The sequence below is a fragment of the Sorex fumeus genome, unplaced genomic scaffold, assembly GCF_029834395.1.
Source record: "Sorex fumeus unplaced genomic scaffold, SorFum_2.1 ptg000046l, whole genome shotgun sequence".
NCBI classification, from domain to species: Eukaryota; Metazoa; Chordata; class Mammalia; order Eulipotyphla; family Soricidae; genus Sorex; species Sorex fumeus.
In genome coordinates this window covers 4,659,822-4,675,269 of record NW_026606103.1, presented here as the reverse complement: position 1 = coordinate 4,675,269, position 15,448 = coordinate 4,659,822, and the positions used below count along the sequence as shown (strand labels likewise).

Here is a 15,448-nt window from a genome sequence, read left to right as displayed (position 1 = left end):
AAATTTTTGAAATCTTTTCAATCTTGTTACATTTTATCAGCATTCATTATGAGCTTTGGAGAACAAAATCAGTGTTTTTTTTTTTTTTCCCATCTGAAAGTGCTCTGGGTGTACTGCAATCCATATGATCAGGCATCATTCCTGGTGGAGGTCAGAGCAGCCATACTGTGTATCGGGGATCTAAGCCAGGTCAGCTATCTACAAGGCAAGAACACTTTTGCTGTTCTATCAATCCAGCCCTTGAAATCAGTATTTCTATTGGATTGTTGCTGGGTTTTATGTTCCAAACTAGGCTTCTGCAGCGATCACACATTCAGGACATACCACAATCATTAAGAATGCCAGGATGATCAGCTTTAGGGGAAGGATTAACTCCCTCCACTTATTTAATTGCTTAATGTGCTTAATGAGACAGGAACACTGTATGTAGTAGATGATTCCACAAAAACCTGAGGCCGGGAAAGCAGATCTGCCCGGGAATGAGGCAACCAGGGCGCTCTGCTCTGATGAACTGGACTCGGGGTTGCGGCTCCAGGCAGATTTCCTGAGAGCCCTGCAGAAGCAGCTCCAGAGCCTACAAACAGTCCGGGGAGTTCCCAGGGAGTGAGGGACCCTCTTGGGCCTCACCCCTGTACATCATCAGCAAGATTGGACCAGGAGAGCCAGGGTGGAAGCTTGGCCCCGAGAGAAGGGGCCGGGACCATCTCAATGTAGGCCACTGCTCTCCTTTAGAGGCCAGACAGAGTGCAGGGGTTCAGGGGCAAGGGGTCGCGCCAGGGGTCCCAGGACTTTGTAAGGGGCCAGATGCAGGCAAGCAGCGAGGATGCTGCCCGCAGCGCCCCCGGCGGCCATCAGTGGTACAGCGGGGGCGGCGCCCAGCGGTACCCCTGACATCACACTGCTGCTTTGTTACATGGAAAGTGCATCCACCTATATAACCTTGGACCTCAGCGCAGGGGCCTCAGAGACTTTCTGCGCTCTTTGCCTTCAACCTTTGAGAAATGTTCGACGCTTGCGTGCCTAAACTTAAGAACTGGAGGCGTTGGATCCGGCCCTTAGTGCTGATCCTCTATCTGCTGGCCGTGGTCGTGACCATCCCCCTGGGTGTGTGGCACCTGCAGAAGCTGGAAGTCAGTATCCACACCAAGGTGTGGTTTATCCCCGGGATCTTTGTGCTGTTCACCATCCCCGTGACCTTCTGGGAGATTCTGCAGCACTTGGTGCACTACACGAGGCCCGAACTCCAGAAGCCCATCATTAAGATCCTCTGCATGGTGCCCGTGTACAGCATAGACAGCTGGGTGGCTCTGAAGTGTCCGTCCATCGCCATCTACGTGGACACCATGCGGGAGTGTTACGAAGCGTATGTCCTCTATAACTTTATGAACTTCCTATTCAACTACTTGAAGAGCCAGTACCCCAACCTGGAAGCTATGATGGAAGGCAAGGAGAAGACGCAGCCCCCCATACCCTTCTGCTGCTGCCCGCCCTGCCCCGTGGGAGAGGTGTTGCTGTACCGGTGCAAGCTGGGAGTGCTGCAGTACATCGTGATCAGACTGATCACCACCTACGCCGCCGTGATCTGTGAGATATTCGAGGTGTACAGTGAAGGAATCTTCAACTTGCACAGAGCCTGGGTGTACTTGGTCATCATCAACAACGTGTCCCAGTCCTTTGCCGTGTATAGCCTCCTGCTATTTTGTAAAGCCCTGAAAGAGGAGCTGAGGCCCATCCAGGCAATGGGAAAGTTCCTTTGTGTGAAGCTTGTCGTTTTTGTCACATTCTGGCAAGCAGTGTTGATTGCTTTGCTGGTGCAATTTGGTGTAATTTCCAAGAACTCCACCTGGGAGTGGCAGACAGAAGAGACAGTGGCCACGGGGCTGCAGGACTTCATCATCTGCATAGAAATGTTCATTGCCGCCATAGTGCACCACTACACCTTCTCTTATACCCCTTATATGGGAGAAGAAGAACGAGGAACATGTTGCTCTTTGTTCCTAGAAATATGGGATGTCTCTGACATCAAAAGTGACATTTCTAAGCAGGCGAAGAACATTAGCAAAACGTTAAGGGGGAATCCAAAAAGTAAAAGTGTTCCAATGGATGAAGATGAGCAATTCAACCTGTTGTCTTCATCACCAGACACTTCAGTCACTTCTTCCACATCACTGCCACACATTGGTAGTCACCAAGAGCTTGAAGAAGTCCTGGTAGAATAGAATGTGCCTAGTACAGTTACATATACGTAAGTCATGTAAAATGACACAGAAGAACACATGGAAGAAGCTGAGACTTCAGAATCCATAATCCATAATCCATAATCCAGTGCTGTACTTAATCCTTTTTATTTCTCTGTGTTCCTCTTTCTTCCCTTCTTCATTTCCTCCTACCGTACTCCCCTCTCCCTTTCTCCTTTTTCTTTTATTCTTTTTCCTCCGTACCATCCTAGAGCAATGCAGAGGACCATCGCTTGGACAGCCAATCTATGGAGAAGACATCAGACATAAGGACGTTCGGTCCAGGTACAAGTTCCAGTTCTGCACAGACTCATTAGGCTCACCTTGACCTGCCTCCAGTGAGGCTCCCACAATCCCACAGGCAGAGAGGGAGTGTCCCAGTGTCTGCCCACAGGAACTGAGGGGAGGGTGTTTTCTTTCTTTCTTTTCCTCCTTCCTTCCTTCTCCCTCCCTCCCTCCCTCCTTCCCTCACCTCCTTGCCTCCTTCCCTCCCTCCTTCCCTCCCTCCCTCCCTCCTTCCTTCCCTCCTTCCCTCCCTTCCTCCCTCCCTCCCTCCCTCCCCTCCTCCTATCCTTCCTTTGTTCCTTCCTTCTTCCCTCCCTCCCTCCCTCCTTCCCCCTTCCCTCCCTCCCTCCCTCCCTCCCTCCCTACATCCCCTCCTCCTATCCTTCCTTTGTTTCTTCCTTTCCTCCCTCCTTCCCTCCTTCCCTCCCTCCTTCCCTCCCTCCCTCCCTCCCTCCCCTCCTTCCCTCCTTCCCTCCCTCCTTCCCTCCCTTCCTCCCTCCCTCCCTCCCTCCCTCCCTCCCGCCCTCCCCTCCTTCTATCCTTCCTTTGTTCCTTCCTTCCTTCCTCCCTCCCTCCCTCCCTCCCTCCCTCCACTCCTTCGATCCTTCCTTTGTTCCTTCCTTCCCTCCCTCCTTCCTCCCTCCCTCCCTCCCTCCCTCCCTCCCTTCCTTCCTTCCTTCCTTCCTTCCTTCCTTCCTTTATTCCTTCCTTCCTCCCTCTCTCCCTCCCACCTGGCTCCCTCCCTCCCCTCCCTCTTATCCTTCCTTTGTTCCTTCCTTCCCTCCTTCCTTCCTCCCTCTCTCCCTCCCCCTCTCTCCCTCCCACCCTCCCTCCTCCCTCCCTCCCTCCCTCCCTCCCTCTCTTCCTTCCTTCCTTCCTTCCTTTTTTCCTTCCTTCCTTCCTCTCTCCCTCCCCCCTTGCTCCCTCCCTCCCCTCCCTCTTATCCTTCCTTTGTTCCTTCCCTCCTTCCTTCCTCCCTCTCTCCCTCCCCCTCCCTCCCTCCCTCCCTCCTTCCCTCCTTCCTTCCTTCCTTCCTTCCTCCCTCTCTCCCTCCCCCTTCCTCCTTCCATTCCTTCCCTCCTTCTATCCTTCCTTTGTCCCTTCCCTTCCACCCTCCCTCCTTCCTCCCACTTAAGAAAGCATTTTATCAAAGACTATTTTTACTGTTATTGATATAGTAATTTTAAATATTTTTAAATTTTTAAATTTATTTATTACTTATTTGTGGTGTTGAATCATTATATGGACCCCAGCCATGTAAGACATGGGCTTGAGCACCGAGCCAACTGCTTGTTCTGATATTTTAGTTTTATATTGTCTATGCATAAAATAAATTTAAGGTTATAATTTTTTCTAGACCTAAAGATAATACAGAATGCATTTGGGTATTTGATGCATGTAATAAATGTGTGAACATTTTGTTTTCATAGGCAGCAAGTATTCAGCGTATCTTTCTGAATCTCTAGATGTTGATTGAATATTATCCACACTCGATAACAGCTAAATTTTTATAAGAGCAACAGTATGTATCATTTATTGAAAACTTCAATGGAAAAATAGTTCTATACTTTCTTTTTGTGAAATATTTGTGTAGGTCATTGTGTCTATATGAATAGCTTGAGAAATTATACATGTATAGCAAGTAGAATAAAGCTCTGTATACACATTTCTTCATAAATAGTCTAATTGATTTTTTCCTTTTCAGATAGACTGTACAAATTATACCCTAGCTGAAAAGTACCTCTAAAAATGTCATTCAACTGATTAAGGTATGAATAAATATCTTTAAAATGAAGTGTAAATATAAATTCTAATTATAAATGTAATATCCTTCAAAATAAAATAATATAAATTATAGATTTATACCACAATGTACAGTAATTTGTAGGGAGCAGAAAAACACATACTTGTTGACCCATTACTAAAATTAGGTGAATTTTTATTCCTTGGAATTCATTTGCATGCCAAAGCATTCACGAGCACAAGAATTAGCTTTAATAATTTTTTTTATACAGTTGGAAGAAAGAGCAGCTTCACTGTATTTTGTGGATACTAAGACAAAGACATCATTAAAAATTTTGTATGTTTCCTTAAATCACAGCATCAGGATATTTACCAGTAAATTAATACATTTTGTCTCTGGTCTTGTATACAATTGAATTCAGAATTTTGTAACCTAGATTAATATTTAGAAATGCGTCATATTACCAGGTTAAACTTGAAACTAATAGTAAAAGATGGTCAATACTCATAAAGAAAATAAAACTTTTATCATATAATTTATTTCTTTAATTATTCAATTTAATTTGACTTTGGGACACATCCCTGGCATTGCCTAAGGCCTGCATCTGGCTCATGACTCAGGCACGTTCCCAGGCACTTGGGGATTGTGGAACTGGGAATGGATTGAACCTGGGCTAATTGCATGCAAGACTTGTGTTCTAGACCTTTGAGTCATCTCCGCCTGGCATATCAGTTCTTCCAGTTGAAGACTGTAACATACAAGTACTTGCTTTGTGTTAAAAGCCATGAATTTAATAATATTTTAGATTACAAAAATAAGTCGTAATCTTGCATATTTTAGCAGAATTATCAAGTTTACAGATCATTACTGAGGATAAGAAACAACATTTCTGAAATTAAGATTGAAGGTAATAAAGTCTCAGACAAGCAAGCTGAGCACTGTTCAGGGAGAGACAAGGCATTCAATCACCCTTTCATTCTCCTAGGACTGCACTCTGAGTAGTCATGAGGCTGTTAGTAATGGAAATTACTGCAAAGCTGTAAATATTCTTGTTTTGGATTCTGATAGAAGAGCCACGTACATAAAGGTATGAACCTTTTTTCATGAATGGCACATTTGAGGAATAGCTTCTCTGTTGACCGGTGATCCTGGCCATAACCCTTGCTTCAAGTTTCCTGGAAACTCATTCCAGGTCACCCTGCCAGTCAGGTGCAGTGGCCCTGGGTACCTGGTCTGTAGACACAGAGAGCTGCAGGCCTTGGGAGTGTGGTGCGTTTCTGGTTCTCTCCTCCTGTAACACATCACACACACACACACACACACACACACACACACACACACACACATGCTCACACACACATACACGCACATATAAATTTGAATGAATTTGAAAATGGACAGTTGTTGGGAATAAGTATTTAGCTTAGATTGTCCTTAGATTTGAGTTAAACCTAATTATCTCATGGTGCTGGGAGTGGGCATGGGTCTTGGGCCACACCTGCTGATGCTTTTGGCTTACTCCTGGCTCTGTGCTCAGGAATTACTACTGCAGGGGATAAGGATCGGGAGGGGATGTGGAATTGTGGATCAAACTGGATTCAGCTTTACAACCTTACCCTTATCTTAGCTCTCTGACCATAGATAACTGGGTTTAAGGTAAACTGCTCTGTTGGTTACCATTAGCAAATGAACTTGTCTTGGGTTTTGTTTTAAAAATTAGGATGAAATATCTGGGGAACATAAAGTAACAAAATAGGAGACTAACACCCAAGAATGGCCGAGATTAGTACCAGGAAGTTTACTCCATGGCTTGGAGGCCAACCACACATGCTAGGGGAAAAGGGAGCTCAGATAGAGAAGGGAATGCCAAATAAAGGTATTGGGAGGATCCTCCCAGGATGGGAGAAGCATGCTGAAAGTAGACTATAGACTAAACATGATTGTCACCCATTGCCTCTTTTGCAAACTACAACACCCAATAAGAGAGAGAGAACAAAAGGGAATGCCCTGCCACAGAGGCAGGGTGGGATGAGGGGATGGGGGTGGGAGGGATACTGGGATCCGTGGTGGTGGGAAATGGGTACTGGAGGAGGGATGGGTATTTGATCACTGTATAATTGAAATGCAAGCACAAAAATATGTAAGTCTGCAACTGTACCTCATGATGTCTCACTATAAAATAAATAAATAAATAAAATTAACACACACACACAAAAGATAATGCAAAAAAATTAGGATGAAGGGTAGTTTAGGTGTCATGCTTACATTAGTGTTACTACTATTTATAGTTTTGCTGTACAGTTTGAACAGCTCCACTGATACCAGGTGCCCAGTACTCTCCTCCAGGGTCCTTGGGATACTTTAGTCCATCCTTACATCCCTCTTCACTTTGCTTGATAATTGCTTGGTAAATTATATATAATATTTGTGTTTACTATAGCACTGTAGCACTGTCCTCCCATTGTTCATCGATTTGCTCAAGGGGGTCCAGTAACGTCTCCATTGTGAGACTTGGGCTGGAGCGATAGCACATCAGATAGGGCATTTGCCTTGCAAACGGCTGACCAGGCCGACCCGAGTTCGATTCCTCCGCCCCTCTGGGAGAGCCCGGCAAGCTATCGAGAGTATCTCACCCACACAGCAAAGCCTGGCAAGCTCCTCGTGATGTATTTGATATGCCAAACACAGTAACAAGTCTCACATATGAACTATAATTGTTATACAATTGCTTATATAAATATATTTTATTATATTATGATTATATATAATAATTACCTTGTTTGGTAATTATATATGTTTTTGACTTGATATTTTGAGATACTGTGAACCTTGCACTGCATTTTTTCAGTTTGGCTGGCAAGATCTGAAATCAGATTGCATAGATGAGATATTTTAAGGCATGTGTTCATGTGGAATACTTGTATAACTATTATAAGTTTTTAATTAAGTGACTAGTAACAGAAGAATCCTTTGTTCCTGGATATTTTGTTACTCAGTGTATGCTTGCAACATTCACTGACTTCCATAGAACTGGACTGTTACAGCTAATTTGACCTAGTATTTGGATAAGATTTCACTTTGTAACCGAGTCTGATGCTCTGCATAGGATATGTAAATGTTTCACTTACTTTTTCTTGGGAAGCTTTGCTTAAGATTTCTCCAGTTAGTTAATCTTTCAGAAAATAAATTTCTGTCAGTTGAATTTTATTTTCATGTGTTCTCATATTTATTTTCTTCTTTCATCTCACTTTGGATTTAGTAGTTCTTACTGACTTACTTTCTTACTTTTGGTGAGTTTCTCCCCAGCAATGCTCAAGGACAATTCCTGGCAGAGCTTAGGGCTATTGGGCTTGTGCTGGGTTTTAGGGCTTGAACTGGGACCCTTCCCATATGGGGAGTGCCCCCCACCGCATGGAACTTGCTCCTAGCTCTTTTCCTAGTATTAGAAGTTAAAAATTTGGGTAATTTATTAGAAAACTTGTTCTTTGGGTGAAGACAGTCCTCCAGTCCCTCATGGTACATAGGGACTACTCCAGGCTTTGTATAGGGGTGCTGTTTCTTGCATTTCTGGGGGGCATATGTGGTGCTGGGGATGGAACTAGGGTGGTGCTCATGGAGTCCAACTTCTTAACCTCTGTGCTATCTCTGTGCCCCTATGTTTTCAAATTGAAGCATTTGCTTTTCTGGCACGTGTGTTATAGTCAAATCTCATTTTGTTGATTGTTTTTTGTTCCTATTTTCTTGGGTATGATAATTATTGCTTGAATGTCAGATATTTGTACAAGAAAGAGACATTGATGTGACTGACTTTGTATATAAAAATCGTTTTTTTTCTGACAGGTTATTAATATAAGAATTTTGAATTATTTCAAGTTATCTGCTGAATATTTTCTTCTTAACGATGCACTTCAGAGAGAGGACATATACAAAACTAATGATGTACCAGAAACTAAATTGATATTAGCTAACCATGCTGAGAAGCAATTAAGAAATAGCTAATGAAGATTTTGATGCCTTTCTTTCATTTATAAAAGATGACTGATTTTTATAAATAAATTGCATTTATTTATTGATGTATGGGACTCAGCTACTCTTTCAGTAATGGGTAAACTTATTCACAAAGAGTTTTGAACATTGTTGATGATTACCAAGTGTGTCCAAGAATTGGACAAGCTGAAAAGTTCCTTCATGATAGACATGGAGCACCGCTCACAGATGCGCTGATGGTGGCAGTCGTGGGTCCTACATCTCTGTCCTGCAGCATGGCCAGCTTGCACCAGAGCAGCGGGATCTCTGGAGTGGTCAGAGATAGAGGCACTGCCCACTCTCTCATCTTCTGGGATGTGCTCACACACCGCGTTGGGTTATGGTGAGCCGCAGGGCAGTGGGGGCCTGTGCTTCTCTGTCCTTCCAGGATGGCTTCCCGGTCAGGGTATTGGCTTTTCAGGATGTTGGCCAGGAAGTTCATAAAGTTGTAGGTGACTAAGGCTTCATAACAGTCTAGGAAGTTGTCAACTGTACGGTTATAGTAGGATATTCCAGTTATCTAATTTGTAAACAGCACTTCCCAGAGGTCCCTGTTGATGGGCTTCTGGAGCTCAGTCACCACGCAATGCATCCAGAGGAACCCAGGATAGTGAAAAGTACATCCCTCTTTGGTGTGTATTTCCAGCTTCAGTAGCTGCTACACAAAACTGGCCTTGATGTCAGCTGGGAGATTATACCTGAAGGGGGTGTCAGTGTGCAGAGTTTAGGAACTGTGAAGCTGGGCCCCTTGAAAATGAGAAGGTCAGATGTTGCAAATATCCTTAGCTATTCTTGCAAGCAAGAGTTGAGGTCCCCTCACCTACTTCCCCATGGAAATCCAGACCCAAACTGCAGTAAAAAATCTTGGGTCATTGGGTTCTATCAACAACAACAACAACAACAACAACAAAAGAAATAATAAAAGGCAGGGTCTGGTGTATGTTGCCTCTTGTTTTATTTTTATCTCACTTATTCTTAGTCAAAATTCTGAGAAGCAGTTAAGAAGCAACTCGGAGAATTTGATTCATTATTTGTAAATCATAACTGTCATCAATGTCATCCCATTGATCGTCGAATTACTCGAGGAGGCACCAGTAACGTCTCTATTCCTCCCAGGACTGAGATTTTAGCAGCCTCTTCTTACACATCTTTTCCCAACGATTGGAGGCTCTTTTAGAGTCAGAGGAATGAAACCTGTTGTCGTTACTGTATTTGGCACATTGAATATGCCACAGGGAGCTTGCCAGGCTCTGCCCATGTGGGCAGGATACTCTTGGTAAATTGCTGGGCTCTCCAAGAGGCATATATTTATATATTTCTTTCTATGGTTATATTTTTCTTTCTGTGATTAATATATTTCTTTCATAGAAAGAAATATTTGTAAATAAATTATATTTATTACTTGAAGGACGAGACTTAGCTCACCCTTAAATAATTCACAAAAACACTTTGACAAGTGTGTCCACTAATTGGACAAGCCAAATGTCCCTTCGTGGTAAACATGGAGCAAGGTTCACAGAAGCAAAGGTGATGGCAGTGACTTGCCTGACCATTGTGTCACAGGAAATCTGACAGGTCTGGTCACAGACTATGGTGAGCAGTACAAGCTTTCCCTAGATGAGCCATGCCTTGCCGTGCATGTGGAGTTCCAGCTTCTCCAGCTGCCACACACAGAAGGATACGGCCAACAATAAGGCTACGACGATGGTCAGTGCTAGAGGCATAATTAACACCCTCCACTTACTGCACAAAGAAAAGATTTCTTGGCATCACTGGTTTTGCCCCAGCACACCCATACCCTCTCTCAGGGCTGAAACACTTGCCAACTCCTGCCAACTCTACTTTCTTTTCTAAGTCATGCCTCAGGCAGCAACCACGCAGCCTCTTCCCCACCCCACCACACCCCCAGCTCTGCAGCAGGTGCTCCTGCCCCCTGGGCCTGCATCACTGTGCAATGTGTCTGCACCTCCCTCCCCACTCAGTTCCTGTGGGCAGACATGGGCACAGGATACAGCTCATGAACCTCTGGGTACTTAGGCAAGTGCAGTACTGGAACACGTACTGGATGCTGAAGGGGACACGTTCTTCCATGTATTCAGTGGTGTCACTTTACCCGTCCTTCGGTATCTCAGTAACTGTACTTGGTATAGATTGCAGTGTCAGAGTGTGTCCAAGACTTTGGAGTTACCACAGGGACAGTGATGAGAAATCATGGAAAGTGTGACTGGTGATGAAGACGAGTATATGTGATCATGATCATCCTCACCCGTTGGGACGCTTTTATTCTTTGATTGTCCTCTCGAGTTTTTCTAGTGGATTTTGACTGTGTGAGTGGACAAGCAGCTTGTCACAAACAAGGGCATGACAAGGACTGGACAACAGGGGGCATGCTAGGAACAGGATACACTATCTCCAGCTCTTGTAGGGGCCCGAACATGTACCAAGCAGCTTTCCACAAAAAATAATTGCAGCTCTGTGGAGCACCAGAGCACGAAGGGAATCTGAGGGTTGCACAGCTGTGCTGGGGTCTGCTGGGATGGACACACATCCCACCTGAAAGAGGAAATTGAGGATATCCTTGTACCAGGATGTACCTAATCCCTCCATGTGTTTTGAATGTACCTAATCCCTCCATGTGCTTTGAAGCTGTGAATTAAGCCCTGTATGCATGAGGCTTTAGACCTGGCTCTAAAATATAAGCCATGTTGAGTCTACACATGTAAATGGAAACATGCTTCTCTCTCATCTTTTAAATGTAGACTGTATTTTTGGTCAGATTTCTATAACCGTTTTCCTCACATTCCCTAGTCTGCTCTTGAGCACATAACACATTTACCTCCTGTTGCTTTCTCCATCAAAACGAAGGAATGGCAAATGGAATTATCAAAATATAAAGCAAGAAAAGTCAGTTTGTGGTGACTACTAAATTAACTTATGTAAGGAAATTAAAGTCATTTAATATGGTGCCTATTCTCATTTACATAGACATGTTTTCAATTCTGTCCCCCAAATGCATTGCGTTAAATGTTATTTTGTACTTGGGTCATTGTGGTGATAATTATGTCTTCCCAGGCTTTAGTAAAACTTAAACGAAATTCCTTGCTAATGTATTTTAGGTTTTACATGTACTTGTTAAAGTCTAACATATGTAAAATTTAATGAGTGAAGAGAACTAAGAAATATAAAGGTGAAAATATGAACAGATCTTTAAATATTTAATATTTAAATTTAAGAAATAAAATATTGATTTTCCATTTAAAAATTACATTACAAATACTGGTTGTCTACATTAGCAATTGTAATAAAAATCTCTGGATGTGAAAACAAAACCCAGTAAGACAAAGAACATTCAACATAAATGAGTTTATTCTGGAAGCTGCATAAAATCCCTTAGCAAGCTTAGAGTAAACAGACGTTTCTGAATCTAATAGAGGGTAAATCTAAGCACCATGAGATCATATCCAATGTCATGTGCTGGGAAGTTTGTTCTGTCCTTAAAAGAAGCTTCTTTCATGCTTCTTATAAAACTGATTTCAAGGCTATGAATTCTTCAAGTTGTTTACTGTCCCTGAAGCTTTGCATTATTCCTTCAAATATGACTGATAATCTAGAATACGAAGTATTCTTGGTGAGTTGTACATTTTTTTCCAGATATTTATCAGCTCTTTAAGTGAATTTTAACTTGAATGCTGATGTGGGTGTGTTAGGGTATGTTCAACAAAGTACTAGCAAAGTCTCTCTAGAGAGGCGTACTTTAAGTGGAATATGATTTTTTTTTTGGTTCAAAATCTTTCCTGATTAAAAAAAAGTTTTTTTGTTTATTGAATCACACAATTACAAAGTTGTTCATGATTTGGTTTCAAAATATATTCATCCATACAATGTTTCAGTCATGCAATGTCCCTACACTAGTGTACATTCCCCACCACCAATGTCCCCAGTTTCCCTCCCACCAGCCCCTTGCCCCTCCACACCCCAGCCTCCTCTAAAGCAAGTCCCCCACTCTCTCTCTCCTTTTGCCATATATATTTCCTATAATCAGTTTAACTGCTTTGTTGCATTTCATTACGTGCTCTTATTTTATATGGACCTTTGTATATAATTTTATTTCAAAACTAGTTTTGACTACAAGCAACATAAATCCAAACAAAAAGTTAATAATGTTGAGTGCGATAAACTGTCAAATGCTGTTAGTTTGGAAAATAATGGTTCTCCAAAACATAAAAACATCAATTCAAAACAATATGCACTACACCAATGTTCATCAGTTTACTTAATACAATAGTCAAGTTATGAAATCAACCAAACTCCCCAATTATACACAAAGGGATCAAGAATTTGTAGGGATATATCCACAATGGAATTCTATGCAACTCTTAGAAAAATCAAAATCATGTAATTTGCTGCAACATGGATGGGAACTAGTGGATATCATGCTGAAAAAAGTCAAATGAAAGGGAGAGATACAGAATGATCACTCTTATGTGTGGAACTTAAAGATACATGTGAGGTAGCAATAAGGTGGAAAGGCAACATAACTTGAGAACTCATCCATATAATTGAGTGGCAGGGGATAAGAGAGAAAGCTTTGAGTATCCTTAGGAGAGGGAGCAGTTATGGCCTTGGAATTATGTATATGATAAACCACTATTATTAGCTTTGCACACCATATCATCTCAATTTAAAAATCCCCCCCAAAAAAGCCCTGCTACAAAGGCAGGGTGGTATGAGGGGCGGGGGTGGGTGGGAGGAATACTGGGATCAGTGGTGGTGGAGAATGGGCACTGGTGGAGGGATGAGTATTCGATAATTGTATATCTGAAACCCAAGCACAAAAACTTGTAAATCTACAACTGTACCTTATGGTGTTTCACTAATAAAAATCTAAAAAAAAATCTCCCCAAAAGAAAATTAAGAGAAATAAGCACGACAAATTACTGGATTTGGCATTACAATGATCATTTATAACTAAAACAGCTGTGCTTTGACAACTTTGAAGGTGTACATTGTAAACTTGTCTCCTATACCAGACCTGACCAATTAGAGACTCATGTTGGAGCTTAGCATATGCTTTATTTATTTTTAGTTATATTTTTAAATTTAATCACCATAAGATACACAGTTATAAAGTCATTTATGACTGGATTTTAGTCACACAATGTTCCAACACTGTCACTTTACGAGTTGTGCATTTTCCATCACCAGTGTCCCCAGTTTTCCTTCCCATCACCACACCTGCCTGCCTCTATGGCAGGAACTTTTCTGTTTTTTATATTATTTTTTCACTGAATCACCGTGGATACACAGTTAAGGAAGTCTATGATGTTATTTCGCTGCTGTTTATCTGTGAAATGATGTATCATTCCTTTGAGTTTGAGGTTAGCAGGATAGAGTATTCGGGTGAGGCATTCATATCATTGACTAAAAAACCAACCTTAAAAGAAGGGACTACTGTAAGACAAGACAAACCCCACAACACAACAAACCTCTACAGGAAGATAGCACAAAACCCCATGACAATAATCTCTCTCAGTGTCAGTAGTCTAAAATGCACCAATTAAAAGACACAGAGTGCCAAAATAGATTAAAAACTATACCCAACATCCTGCTGCCTACAAAAAACAGTCAGAGCAAACAGAGACTCAAAGTTAGAGGATGGAAAACAATCCTTCAAGCAAACAACTCCCTTAAAAAGACTGGGGTGGCTATACTAATATCCGACAACATAGATTTCAGGCTGAAAAAGATTAGAAGCAAAGGTCATTTTTTAATAATCAAGAGATATGTACAGCAGGAAGAAGTCACACTCCTTAACATATATATGAATCAAATGAGGGACCAGCAAAATATCTTTAAAAAACTGCTAGTAGACTTCAATGATGACATTGGCTGCAACACAATAGTAGTTGTTGACTTCAACACCACCCTATCACCTCTTGACAGATCAACGAAACTAAAACTCAGCAAGGAAGTACTGACTTTGAAGGAAGAAATGGAAGAGAGAGGTCTAATAGATGTATACAGGACTTTTTATCCTCCCCCCAAAGAAACTGAATGCACATTATTTTCCAGTGCAACATTTTCCAAAATAGACCATATACTGAGTCACAAAACATACCTCAGTAGAATTGGGAAGATAGAAATTCTATTAACTATCTTTTCAGACCACAATGCACAGGAGATAGAAGTTAATTACACACAGAAAGGGAGAATCAAATCAAACATCTTGAAATCAAACAGCTCAATGTTGATTGGGTGGGTTTGAGAGGAACTCAAGGAATAAATCAAAAGATTTCTGGAAACAAATGAAAATGAAGACATGAACTACCAGAACTTGCAGGACACAGCTAAAGCAGAGTTAAGGGGAAAATTTATAGCTCTGCAAGAATTTCTCAGGAAGGAAGAAAGGGCCCACATAAAAAAGTTGACTTCACAGCTCCAGATCTTACAAAAAGACCAACAAAAGGAACCCAAACAGGTAGGAGGAAAGAAATAATAAACCGTAGAGTGGAAATTAAGACTTTGAAGTCCAAAAAGCAATCTGAAAGATCAATGAAACAAAGAGCTTGTTCTTTAAGAAAATAAATAAGATTGATAAAGTACTAGCAAGACTCACAACGAAAGAGAGAGAGAGAACCCTAATAAAACGAATCAGAAATGAAAAGAAGGACATCACAACAGAAATCAAAGAAATTCAGAAGATCCTCAGAGATTACTTTGTTAGTCTGTATGCCACGAAACAAGAGAAACTAGAAGAAATGTATAAATTCCTGAATTCCTATATCCTCCCAAGGCTGAGTCAAGAAGATTTGGAATAACTTAATAGACCTATTACTATCAAGGAAATTGAAACTGTAATCATAAGTTTTCCCTCAAACAAAAGCCCAGGTCTAGATGGATTCAGTAGCAAATTCATCCAAACATTTAAAGAGAACCTATTGACAGATAATTTCAAACTTTTACAGTAAATTGAAGAAACAGAAACACTCCCAGTTTCTATGAAGCACATATCACCCTAATACCAAAAGCAAACAGAGACACCACAAAAAAGAAAATTACAGGCCAATATCCTTGATGAACATGGATGTGAATATCCTCAACAAAATATTAGCAAATATAATCCAACAACTGATCAAAAAGATCAAAAAGACCATAA

General features: G+C 41.7%; 1 protein-coding gene across 1 annotated transcript; it reads left to right on the top strand.

Moving 5' to 3' along the window:
* Nucleotides 1-1,001: 1,001 nt before the first annotated feature.
* Nucleotides 1,002-2,219, top strand: LOC130031212 (transmembrane protein 184C-like). Its single transcript, XM_056122479.1, has one exon. The coding sequence runs from the start codon at nucleotides 1,002-1,004 to the stop codon at nucleotides 2,217-2,219; it is 1,218 nt and encodes a 405-aa protein (XP_055978454.1).
* The last annotated feature ends 13,229 nt before the right edge of the window (nucleotides 2,220-15,448 follow it).